At 39.2% G+C, this 13,210-nt stretch overlaps 1 protein-coding gene across 1 annotated transcript; it reads right to left on the bottom strand.

The window, feature by feature from the left end:
* Positions 1–1,936: 1,936 nt before the first annotated feature.
* Positions 1,937–4,666, bottom strand: LOC114583583 (vomeronasal type-2 receptor 26-like). The gene is made up of 3 exons (XM_077917861.1): positions 4,619–4,666; positions 4,143–4,269; positions 1,937–2,838 (listed from the first exon to the last, which is right to left on the bottom strand). The coding sequence occupies exons 1-3, from the start codon at positions 4,646–4,648 to the stop codon at positions 1,937–1,939; spliced, it is 1,059 nt and encodes a 352-aa protein (XP_077773987.1). The 5' UTR covers positions 4,649–4,666.
* Between the last annotated feature and the right edge of the window lie 8,544 nt (positions 4,667–13,210).

The following is a 13,210-nucleotide window of genomic DNA, read 5'->3' as shown; positions in this document are numbered from 1 at the left end:
ACCAATGATGAAGCCCCCTGGTTGGTACTGTCTAATCGGAATAGGAAACGGATATCTCATTGGACACCTGAATGCACCTGCTCTGCACACAACGGGCATTTGCAGAAATAGGAACAACAATAGCCACAACATCCTTGCAGTGTAGCTTTTATCCTCTTGCAACAAGCCCCTTAAGATGAGATGTTTCCCAGTCTGCAAGTATACTTAAATTATTTTTATTTGTTTTTAGGTATTTCAGTTGTTTTATAGTTTGTGCTTTCTACCTAGGTTTCTTTTAAGAGGAATTGGCTGGTTTTGATGATGCCCTGCTCTGCCAATAGAAATAGTGGTAACCCTAAAAGAGTGATTTGTGAGCTCCATTTTAGAAGTCTGACATATGCATGCCTTGATGAATAGATTGTCAACACTCATTTAAAGTCTGGCCAATAATATGAAGAAGGGGAAAGATCATCAATAAAAGCGACATGGTTCTGCCTGCCTCTTGCCCCTATGGCCAGCTGTCTGTGGAAAAAGAGTAATTTATTATAACCACTTCCAGGGTGGATTATTGACTCTTTTAAAGTGCCTACCAGAAATTCTCTTGAGCTTTAACCAGTTGAACCAACTATAATTATGTAGCTAATTCCTAGAGGAATTTAACTCAGAGTGAAACTTGGTAACCAACATGTTTGGTAGGGACCTATATTAGGGGCGTATCAACACAAGTGATGGGCATGACAAAAAACAGAAAGGTTTTAGGAAATGTATTTACAGAAATATCTTTAATTATAAAGTAAACAGACCCCATTACTCCAAGACTAGCTCTAATTAATTTGTATAGTCATGATATGTTGCAAGTTAAAAACAAAGAACATATCACAAAATAAATTTGGGTTGTCATGCTAGTGTTATATTCAGGTATAACAGTGTTCCATAGTAGTGTTGAGGGCCACTCTCTATCATTTTCAAGATAATAAATTGCACTTCAAGTTTGTAGCAGTACAAGTACGGTATTTCTTCTTCCTCTGAGCAAGAATTCCTCATATATGAATTGTCCTGTGAATCTGTAATTTGGTACTAGAATGTTTTGTCAGTTCTAAACAAGGTCTCAATAAACCAAAGGGAGCAAAGAAACAGAGGGAATCATCTCAATGTAATCTGTAGCTTGACTCAATACAGCAAATCATCAGAACACATTCCTGTTTAGAAAACTCTTGCCAGGCACTGCTTCTCTGTTGATCTGCTGTGGAGCTCAGCTTTCCTCTGCTTCCTTCTTTCTTTTTCCTTTCTTTTTCATCATTTTCAGTTTATATTATTTTGTTTACTGTTTTCATATAAAAAAGGTAAAGGTAAAGGACCCCTGACAGTTAAGTCCAGTTGCAGATGACTCTGGGGTTGCAGCGCTCATCTCGCTTTAAAGGCCAAGGGAGCCAGTATTTGTCCACAGACAGTTTTTCTGGATCATGTGGCCAGCATGAATAAGCCGCTTCTGGTGCAACGGAACACCAAAACCAGAGCAGCGCATGGAAATGCCATTTATCTTCCCGCCTGAGTGGTACCTATTTCTCTTCTTGCACTTTTTGGCGTGCTTTCAAACTGCTAGGTTGGCAGGAGCAGGGACCGAGCAACAGGAGCTCACCCTGTTGAGGGGATTCAAACTGTATGCTAAGTAAATGGAAGCTTTATTACACATTAGTGTACCAAGCTCTCATTTAATAGAAAACAGCTGCTCTGCTCTAATTAGCATATTTAAATAGGTCCTATCTTTCACAGGGATGGTGGCAGTTAGCTGAGAGATATGAGGTGAGGGGAATAAGCAGGATTTGGAGAAGCAATAGAAACTGTGTGAGGAGACGTGTAAATCATTTTAATTGAACTTGTGTAAATAGTATAAATGACCTGTGCATAAACCTTACCCTTCATTTATAATATAATGGTGGCAAAACTATGTGATACATTAATTCTTTCTCCTTATTAGTTGTTCTTTGTTGTTGAGCTCGGGCCTCAGCATGATAATATAGCATTTCGGGGCAAAGATGCAGCCCAGTAAGCCAGCACTGGAGGCCAAGATGGAGAAGATCTCCACCATCACCATGTATTTCCCTTTGGTGCTCAGATAGGTAGGGACAAAGCACAACCAAACACTGCAAAACAGCAACATACTGAAAGTAATGAACTTGGCTTCATTGAAAGTGTCAGGTAATTTGCGGGCCAGGAATGCTGACAGGAAGCTGAAGAAAGCCAGGAGGCCCATGTAGCCCAGGACACAGGAAAACAAGGTCACCGACCCTTCATTACATTGCACAGTGATTTCTTCCATTAGTGAGTGCATGTCTAATTCTGGGAATGGGGGTGAAGTTGCCAACCAGAGAGTACACAGACTTGCTTGAGTCAAAGAGCAGGAAAGGACTATGGAGTTGGCCAGTCTTTTCCCCACCCACTTCCTCAGGCTGGACCCTGGTTTGGTGGCCATGAAAGCTACAACTACGGTAATGGTTTTGGCCAGCACACAAGAAACAGCCACAGAGAAGATGATGCCAAAAGTAGGTTGTCTGAGGAAGCAGGCCATTTCCCCTGGTTTGCCAATGAATAGCAAAGAAGATTGAAAGCAGAGCAGAAGAGAGATGAGGAGAGTGTAGGTGAGATCTCGGTTGTTGGCTTTGACAATGGGTGTATCTCTGTGCTTCACAAAAGCTAATAACACTAAAGTTGTGACAATGGAGAAAGAAAGTGCTATTGAGGCTAAGCTGATCCCCAGTGGTTCTTCATAAGAAAGAAAGGTTATAGTTTTGGAGATGCAACCATGTTTGTCCATGTTTGGATATTGGTCTTCTGGGCATCTGAAACAATCATCCATATCTGAAAAACAGAAACAGGTCAAATTCCAAATGTAATTCATATTCATCCTCTGTCTCCCATATGACCATTTTGGGAGTTCAACCTGAACATTCTTAATGACCTGGGATAAAATAAAAAATGCACTTTAGTATTGCAATAAGCCCCAAACACATTTAAGTTGTGTGCATTCAGCTTTACTCGCTTGGCAAGCAAATTAATAAATAATAAAATAAATAAAATAGGAGGAAAGGGAGAGTGCGTCTGGGAATAAAGGCTTTGGCAATGCCTCCCACCATGGAACCCAATGTGTATTAACCACACACCATTTTTTGTTTTAGGTGTGATTCCCCAGCATGTAACTCACATAACTTGTTGGCTTACTGTATAACAATTATTCTTAGGAAAGAAGAAAGTAGATTCCGACTAAACATACATAAAAACTTTCTGAGAGCTTTTCGAAAGGGGAACAATTTCCCTCAAATGGTTGTGGACTCTCCTTTGGAGGTTTTAGGCAGAAGTTGAATGGTCATATGTAATGCATGCCTTAGCTGATATTTCTGCATTGCAGGTGGTTGGACTAGATGACTTTTGGGGTCCCTTCCAACTCTACAATTTTATGATTAGGCTTATTGTATGGTATTGTGGAACAGATGTTCCAACTTCTGAACCTCTTTTGGCTGGCTGTGACCACAATACCTAATTCTTTTATTAATTATTATACTTATCTTACAAAATGAAGCAAAATAAGACTGATGTATTGTTAGTGGGCAGTTCCCTAGACCAGAGGTTGATGAGAGACTGCCTGCTCTTGGCTGGCTTACACTGCCTAAGCTTTGGCTTATGGCTCCATCTGGACAGGGATAGCCTAACTTCTGTTCTCTATGCTCTGGAAATGTCTAGGTTAGATTACTGCAAAGGCATAATTTTCCTTATGTGATGCCTTTTAGAGATTGACCAGTAGTCAATCAAGCCCTGGTATATCATCACCTCACTATTGCCTATCTTGAACTACCTGTGTCTCTAGCCATACAACTTTAAGCTTATGTGAAACTTCTCACTGTTGATACAGAGGGGGCTTAACTTTCCTCCCAAACATAGCAAATGTTGCAGAGGGAATTAAGGAGAAACTTAACTCTCAGACCCAGCACCTACTACTCATAATCACACTTTGATTTCACCTCTTAAAGGCAGAAATTTGTCAAAATCTTCATGATCATCATCAAGACCACCATCAGGAGCATTAACATTCATCTACTAAGTACTGTATATCTTCAGCAACAAACAATCTCTCTGATGAAAATAGAAATGAATTCTATGTCACAAACCCTTCTGGTCTGAAATCTTCCCTTCTGGACATGGAGCACAATCATAGCAGCAAAATTTCTCCCCTTCCTTCCTTTTCTTCTGATGACCAGGGGGACAGCAGTTATTGCAGAGAGAAATAGGTACCACCTATTCATAATGGGAAAGAAAATTCAGATAGGAGAAATGCCCCTACAGAAAAATATTATGTAATTTCTTCATTTATTTAATTTTTGCCCAGGAATGGGAAATAAACACTTTCAAGAAACTTTAACTATAAACCTATATTACAAAAGTAGAGGGGAAATCCCTAAGAAAATGCAAAAGAAATTGCCCTTTATGACTACAGACTATTGTTATTTTCAAGCCCTACTTGGAGATGCAGAGGACTGAACATGGGGCCATTACATTTCAACTATTTTGTTATTCAGATGAGCTTTGGACTCTTTCCATTGGGACAGAGCTTGCAGGGCTCATAATAACACTCCAGGACACATACCTGGTTGAAACCCTTGTGCCATTTAATCATGTCCTCATTAATGATGATTCTTCTTGCTTCAAGAGCGTCATTGTCCACCTGTCCAACTTTCACTCGAAGGAAAGACTTGTTTGGGAATGTGACTATGTTCATGATGTCAAATACACCTTCCATTTCCTTTTTCCCATTGAAACTCACTGTTTCTCCTGCAGAGTTGTTAAATATAATGCCACAAAGGAAAGGTTGCAGCTAATTGAAACATAACAAGACATAAAGGGGTTACAATTGATATGAAATTTAACATAATGCTGTGATTTGGAAAGTCCCCATTTTACAACTATTGCCAGATGTACAAGCCTAGGTGAGGGCAAAAGGCCTTTAATTCAGAGTTTGGCTCATACAACCCCTTCCCCCCAGAATGGGTTTGCTGGGTTTACGGGTCATGTGTATGAGCTGAAAAGGTTTTAGAATTGGGATAATTTTCACCCTGCCCTCCCCCTAACACCCCCTTTTTGCAACCTATCAAATCCTTGACTCAGTCAGCTGAAACACAATTAACCTGGGATGGAAGACATAATCAGAGTATCTTCAGTATTGCTGGGATGGGAAACATCAGACGGATCAGACGGAGAGCCAAGGATTCCAATAAACCCTCATCCCAGCAGATCTCAGGTTTGGCTTGGCGCCTTGCCATAACGGATTTATTGTAGACCAAATTTATTTTCAGGCAAAATGTGCATGAGATGATGTAAACATAAACCACACACATTCCTACAATGCTGGGATTGGACTAGATGAGCCTTGGGGACCTTCCATCTCTAGAATTCTATGACTAAATGATTCTAATTTTCTCATTGAATAAATGTATAATGCCATTTCGTCAGGTACTTGTTGGTACAATCCCTCCTTGGAATATTCAACCCACTGAATTAAGAAGAATATATTTCCATATATTACCTTCAGAGGTTGCCAGTCTTGAAGATCCAACTTTCCATCTGCCATTAAAGTCTTCTGCTTCAATGTAGTTGATACAATGGCATGCAAAGCATGAGCCACAACATAGACAGCATTGTAGATACTGTAGCTGTGGCCAGTCATGCCCATTTCAAACAGTGCCCCCGGAAGGCTCTTCAGTCTCTCTTCCCCAGTACAATGTTCATTACTATCCAAAGGCACACTGGGGTTTGGCAATGTACAGTCAAATGCTTGCTCCCAGACGTCCTTGAGGAAACCATCTCTGTCTATTCTATCAGGCTTTATATTCTGAAGAAACGTCTTGAACCCTAGAATCTGTTCTGAGTGAATTGTGAAAAAAATGGATCCTTGAAAGAGCTCAAAATCCAAAAACCTTTGAATACCAATTAATACGACATCAATCTGTGTGGTTATGATCCAAACCTTCCTAAATGATGAACTTTCCTTATTTTCAGGATCTCGTAGAAATATAACAATTCTTATCCATGCAAGAGCTAAAGATTCTCCAAAGATTACACATGCATTGACTTTATCATCTGTTAAAGACAGAAAAATATTGAAGAATGCACCAATTGTTACACTCATATTATCTAAATGGGCTACTTGTGGTATTTTTTGTGTGAAGGCTGAACAGATTCCATGCTCGGAAAGGAATGGTTCCAGGGTCTGCAAGAATTTTTCTCCACTGTCACCTTCCACAACGAAAAGTCCAACCCATTTCCATCCAAAATGCTTTAGTAAGCTGATGATCCCCATATATTGATGGCTGTCATTGGGTACCATGCGGAAAAAGGAAGGGAACTGATCTGCATCACTCTCCTCTGGGGGAAAACATCCATATGTGAGCTAAAAGGAAGTGTACAGGCATGGTGGAGTTAACATTAAGATAAGCCTTCATTTTCAGCATGTGCCTATTCCTTCAACAAATGTAAGTCACAACTTTCCTGTTCCAGCTAAGTTTTCTAGAGTTACTGTGATTTTTTAAATAAAAAATTCTGGTAATTTTTCTTCATCCCTCATACTATAAATCTTCTGAAATTTCAGTACTGGCTTGTAAAACTAGTTCCTCAGTTTACAGTCTTTTTCTGAAGGTCTATTATTCTTTTCATTGTCATTCTCATCATTATAATTACTATTGGCCTTGGTGAAGACTTGACATTTTCATCCCCAAAAAGATTTTTGATTTGAGTTCCTACTGAAATGAGGCTGCATTTTAATGTTGTATTTTAATCTTGTTTTTAAGTTGTATTTCAATCAATAGTTTTTATACCTTGTGTTAGCTGCCCTGAGCCCAGTCTTGGCTTGGGAGGCTGGGGTATAAATAAAAATTTATTACTACTACTAGTAGTAGTATCATTCTAAATTGAATCCCAACTAATAACATTACTCCTGCATTTTGCACCAGTTGATGTTTTCCAATTGAGCTTCATGGCCAATCTGGATTATAAGCAATGGAAGAGTGTACATTGTGAAAATCCACATCCCTGTTCCCATTCAAAGCTGCTACCTGAGGAATCTTGTAGAGGCCTATGGTGTCAGCCATATAGAAGGAGGTATCAGAGCTAAGTCCTCCAATGATGGCTATGAGGTTTTTCTCCATGTCACATGTATAGTTGGGGATAAATCTATTCGATTTGAAAAGTAGGTCCAGAGTTGTCCGATACGTCATCCTTGCATTGTAATAACTATCATAGATGTGGAATCCAAGGGTGAGATTGGGCAAGATCTTGGGGCTTTCATTTATCTCTTTTATAGCAAATGCCAAGGCAAGGGTGTGCTGGTAGAATTTCGGCACCACACTGCAAATGAATTCAAGTGTAAATTCTACAGTGTGTGGAATCAACATATCATAATAGAGAATGTGTGTGACAATCTTATACTTATCAGGAAATAAGTTCCATTGAACTCTGTGGGGCTTACCTCTTAGTAGACAGTTGTGGGTGGGCTGCTGCTCTGCAACAGTTTGGTGGATCATCTGTTTTTCTTCTAGGTGATCCTAGGTCCAAGAGTTGACATCTTCAGCTAGGTCTGGGAATGTCGCTGTGCTAGAAACTCTGGGAAACTGCTACCCATTACTGTTTATTATACTGAGCTAGATTAACTAATAGTATGACTCTGCATAAAACAGCTTCTGGTGTTCATTTGTAGGACCGCACCATATGAACCAAGTCCTAGGTACCAAGGCATTTCCCCCCACCCCCCCAAAAAACCTACATTTTTTAGAGGGCAGTTTCACTCCACACTCGGCTCTTTGCGACTTCATGCCTGTAACATCAGGACATCGTGTTGGATTCCTTCAGTCATCTTGAGTACACCATAATTTCCTTACAGTTGTTGTTGTTTAGTCGTTTAGTCGTGTCCGACTCTTCGTGACCCCATGGACCAGAGCACGCCAGGCACTCCTGTCTTCCACTGCCTCCCGCAGTTTGGTCAGACTCATGTTTCTAGCTTCGAGAACACTGCCCAGCCATCTCGTCCTCTGTCGTCCCCTTCTTCTTGTGCCCTCAATCTTTCCCAACATCAGGGTCTTTTCCAGGGAGTCGTCTCTTCTCATGAGGTGGCCAAAGTATTGGAACCTCAGCTTCACGATCTGCCCTTCCAGTGAGCACTCAGGGCTGATTTCCTTAAGAATGGATCAAACGTATCTTCTTGCAGTCCATGGGACTCTCAAGAGTCTCCTCCAGCACCATAATTCAAAAGCATCAGTTCTTCGGCGATCAGCCTTCTTTATGGTCCAGCTCTTGCTGGGAGACTAAGGTTCAAATCCCAACTCAGCCATGAAGATTACAGTTAGTTCTTATTAAAATCCATGAGACAAATTAGTTGTGACTTTCAACGTCCCATTGATTCCAATAGGAAAATATCTGACACATTCTCATTCTAACCTATGTATTTCTATTCAGAACAGCAAACCTTTTTGTTCAAGTGGGTCTTATTTTCAGAGGAATGAAGCACTGAGATTTAGCAGTGTGTGTGTGTTAGTGTGTGTGTGTATAAAAAACAAATGTTCATTAAAAAGTTGCATCCCTTTACAAAAATTATACATTAAATGATACAATAGGAAACATATAAAAATTAAAATCAGAAATTAGATTTTACATAAACATTTATGTATTCTAAGATGCCTGCATAAGTTTGATGTGTAAGAAACATTTTCCGAAGGAATGTAAAAGTTGAAATAATGTGTTTTATTGCTTTTAAATTGTTCTTTTAGGTGTCGGTGTCTTAGCTCTTTTCATGTCTCATGACGATAAGTTCAATTGCAATTCTTCTAAAAACAGAAATGGGAGCAGAAGTTACCACTGTTTGCTCATTCCTTCTATGTCCAGACAGGAAATCAATCCCAGGAAAATCATCATCATCATCATTATCATTTTATTTGTATGCTGCCTTTCCATAGTTAAAGCAACGCTCAAGGCGGCTTACAACATGACAAGATTTACACAATTACCAGCGTAACAAAAGTCATAAACAATAAATAAAACACTTCAAAAAGTACATAACCAAATGGAAAGCAATTTCAATCATAAAATCTAAAACTAAGAATATAGCATTAATATCAATCACAATTTAAAATGACATAGATAAAACATAAAAGCCATTTTTTTAAAAAAACAACCAAACAAAAACGGAGCCCTCTCTGTCCAGCAGCAGCAGCAGCAGCAGCACTCCTTGATGGAGCCTGTCAGGCCCCGCCCCAAGCCAGGTGGAGAGAAGCAGGGCAGGGCCCTTCAGGTTCCAGTTGCATACAAGCTGCAAATGACAAATGATTTATTTAACTTCCCTCCCATTTTTATTGTGTTTCTTGTGCACTGAAATTAATTGCATGAAACAATGCAATGGATACATACATAAATTCATCTCAGTGGACAGTCACATGAATAGATTAGTTTTTGGTGGAAGATAAACTTCAGCAGAACAGAACAAAATCTGTGTTGCATGTGATATATACAGGGTAGAATGGAAAACAAAGCCTTTTTTCATCCTTAGCCTCATGTAAAGCAATTCAGAAATGAAATAAACAATATCAAATGAAGTAATAAATAGGTTCCATTCATTTGAGAAGCATGAGCTTCAAATTTGAGATAGAACATTTTGAGAACACTTTGCCCTCCGAATGTGATTGAGACTGAGGAGTGCCCAGAGGTGGATGTATTTAATTATTTGTGACCCAGTAGAATTCTTTCTTTACTTGAAGTGTAAAGAAAAGGAAAGTGCAAAAAGAAGACAACATCTGGGAGAAAATCACTGCTTCTGCTTACACAGAAAATCCTGGACATCTACTATTAAATTGAAAATCACCCCGGGCGCCAATGTAGTCCCCATTCCATCCTGGACATTAACAAATTCTTCTGGTTCATAATTAGGTGCACAAATGGTTTCTTTAAAGGTAAAAGGAATTTTATAAACCACTTTCATGGGGAAGAAATATTTTGTGAAACTGGAAGGCCAGGTTTGATACAGCACTAGATTTACATTTGAATTCAGTTTCAACGTTATCTTTTTCATCTTTACTCTCCACCTCCCAAACACCAGGGCTGTGTAGAAATCACACATACTTTGGGTGCAGTTAAAGCCAAACTTATACCTTATTCCCTTCTCTCTATCACTTTATAAAATGGAGAACAATTTTCTGTGCTGAAAGTCTGCAAGCTGAGTAGAAGAGTGGTGCCATTTTCCTTGGGGATGGAAAGCAATAACCAGGCAGTGACTGACAATGAGAAGTACTCAGGGGTTGACCTGTTGGAGCTTTCTCAATTATGTAAATGCTTCTTTGTGAACCAGTATAATCATATATTTGCCTGAAGCATTTTTATCCTTTTCAGCCAGAAAAGTATTCCAAAGTGGCTTACATATTTCAGTGATAAGAAACTCACTACATTAAATCTTAAAATCTAGGAGACATGACACAAAAGGAATGGGGATTTGAAGGGATACGGGGGAGACACTTACTATGGAATTTTGAACATGTTCTGTGAAGGCTGTTCTCTGAAGGAAACTTCATCAAATTGATAAAATATCTGAGAAGAAATCCCACCGATGATGAGGCCACCTGGCTGGTACCACTCATGGGGAACAGGAAAGGGGTCACTGGTGGGACACCTGGTCGTATCTGCATTGCACACTCCAGGCACTTGCAAAAACAGCAACACAAATACACAAAACATCCTAGCAGTGTAGCAGAGGCACACAAGCCTCTTAAGGAGAAAAATCATGCAGTCTATGTCTTTATCAGTATACCCTTTAGACATTGCAAGGTGCTTTAATTGATCTATAATATGCTGTTGCTCTCATTTCCTTTGAGAGGAAGGGACTACATTGGGTAATAAATGGCTCTGGCAAAAAAATTCCAGACGATATTTGTGAGTTGCATTTTAGAATCAAAGTGTAACAAATGGAGCCTTGGTTAGAAGGTGAGATTGCCAGCACCCATTTCAAGTCTGGCCAATAAAAGGAAAACGTGAGAAATAAGATGAGCATGGTCTTCTCTGGCCTTTGCCTCTAACCTCACCACTCTACTGAATACAACATTATTTATTATAACAACTTCTAGGCTTTCCTATTGAATTTTTCCAAGTGACTACTGGAAAGTCTCTTGAGCCTGGACAAATTGAGCAAAATATAATGATTTGTTTAATTGCATGAATAGATAATATTGTTTTCAGAGTATTAGCTCAGAGTAGCAGTTTTGGTAACCAACAAGTTCAGCTGGGTTTGTTTTCTAAAATGTGACTCCATGTTACCTCTGACCCTGAGTGGCCTACAAAGTGGCAAGTGGCTTGAAATCTTCTGTGGCAAATGAACATACCCAGGAAAGTCAGAGTGGTGCCATTTTCTTTGTGGATGCAAAACAGAAAATCCTGAACTAAGGGCCACACATGTAACCCTAGTTTTACAGAAGGCAGGGAAACACATTTCTTTACACTAATAGTCTAGGGGAACCTCCTCCGCAAAGCACAACACACCCACACACCAGATGCATCATCAAAAAGAGGAGAATTAATCAATTGATTATCTTTCTTTTTATATATTTATTAGCGTTTTACAAAAAACATAGGTTTACAAAATAAAAAAAATTAAAACAGTAATTAACATACTAAAAAGAAAACATAGAAGAAAAGAAAGAAAAAAAGAAAGAAAAAAATACAAAGTTCAAAAACCAAATAGCTAAGAAAAAATAAAAAATCCATTTTTCAATATCTTTAAGTTCATTTGCTTGTTTCCTTGACCTCCTCACACCTCCCCTTTTTGTGTTCCCATTTACATAATCCATTCAGCAAATCCTTACCCTCTTTCATTTATCTTAACTCTATATCTTGACCTATTATAACTATGCATTTTCATCAATTATCAATCCATATTTGCATATTCTTATTAACCTTGTTACCAATACCACTTATTTTCAATCCAACATCATTTTAACATTCATTAATTTTACAGTATTTCTGCAAGTAGTCTTTAAATTTCTTCCAATCTTCTTCCACCAACTCTTCTCCCTGGTCTCGGATTCTGCCAGTCATTTCTGCCAATTCCATATAGTCCATCACCTTCATCTGCCACTCTTCCAGGGTGGGTAAATCTTGTGTCTTCCAATACTTTGCAATAAGTATTCTTGCTGCTGTTGTTGCATACATAAAGAAAGTTCTATAATCAATTGATTATCCAGACTGTTAAAACTTCCTGATGGTGTTTTGCTTGCATGGGTAACCTCCAGATTGCCTTACGGATGCAATGCACCTTTTGTGAGACTGCCCCTGAGGCTGGCCTGGAATGCACAGCTAGCGCAAACTGCGGTGCTCACTGGAGCAAAGTTTCACCATCATGTTATACCACTGCAGATGAAGGAACTGAACTGCCTGCAAATGAGTTCAATGTGCTGGTATTGGTGTACAAAGCCATATACAGCTTGGAACCCCAATACATAAAAGAGAATTTCCCCTTTATGTAGGCTACTAATCACTGTGTTATGCAGCTCCATATCTTCCAGTCTCATTTCCAGTTTGCCATGATTTCACGTCCTGATTTAAAAAGAAAGTCCCTTCCATTTCCTCTTATTTCATTCTGTTTCCAAAAGGCCGGAGGCTTGGTGGCTTTCCCCTCTAAATTCATTCCAACTTGTACACAGGATCCTTTCTTTAGACTCTATCTCTGGCATCTCATGCAGTTTCTTGTTATCTCTATCAATTGATTCATTCCACTCCTTCAGCATAACAACTCCTTCATTTGTCTGGCTCATGCCTCCAGACACCTTTCTGAAGGTCTTGTCCATTCCATCACCTGCAACCATTCTCCTTTCCATTCAGGCAGACCTTGATCAGTATCACCCACCCCCCACCCACACCAACACAAACAAAGGTCCTATGTATTCTTTGGTCTGATTTTTCTCTGATCAATTTTTGTTTATCATTTTATCCTTCTCAGCTATGAACTCTTTCAATTGCTCACCCAATAAATGCCACACAATACCAACAGTCAGTGGGGCATTCAACAATATCTTTGCCATATTGGATTATATTTCTCTCCACCTTAACAGTGTCTGCCTTGAAGTCTTGTGTCTGTCTCTTTAATAAGAAGCCAGTACTCACAGAAAGGAAGGGGGGTTAAAAGTAAAAAAAAAAAAAAATTATTATTCTTAAT

This window comes from Podarcis muralis, chromosome 13, assembly GCF_964188315.1.
Source record: "Podarcis muralis chromosome 13, rPodMur119.hap1.1, whole genome shotgun sequence".
Classification (NCBI taxonomy): domain Eukaryota; kingdom Metazoa; phylum Chordata; class Lepidosauria; order Squamata; family Lacertidae; genus Podarcis; species Podarcis muralis.
The sequence above is the reverse complement of the archived record's forward strand: the minus strand, read 5'-3'. Positions and strand labels throughout refer to the sequence as shown.

Excerpts from the sequence above, each read along its gene's own strand:
- LOC114583583 (XM_077917861.1), bottom strand. The coding sequence starts at position 4,648 with ATGATTAAATGGCACAAGGGTTTCAACCAG. Across the intron at positions 4,270-4,618 it reads GGCACAAGGGTTTCAACCAG|GTGGTACCTATTTCTCTCTG; the intron begins GTATGTGTCCTG and ends CATTATGAATAG. Across the intron at positions 2,839-4,142 it reads GAAGATTTCAGACCAGAAGG|ATATGGATGATTGTTTCAGA; the intron begins GTTTGTGACATA and ends TCTGTTTTTCAG.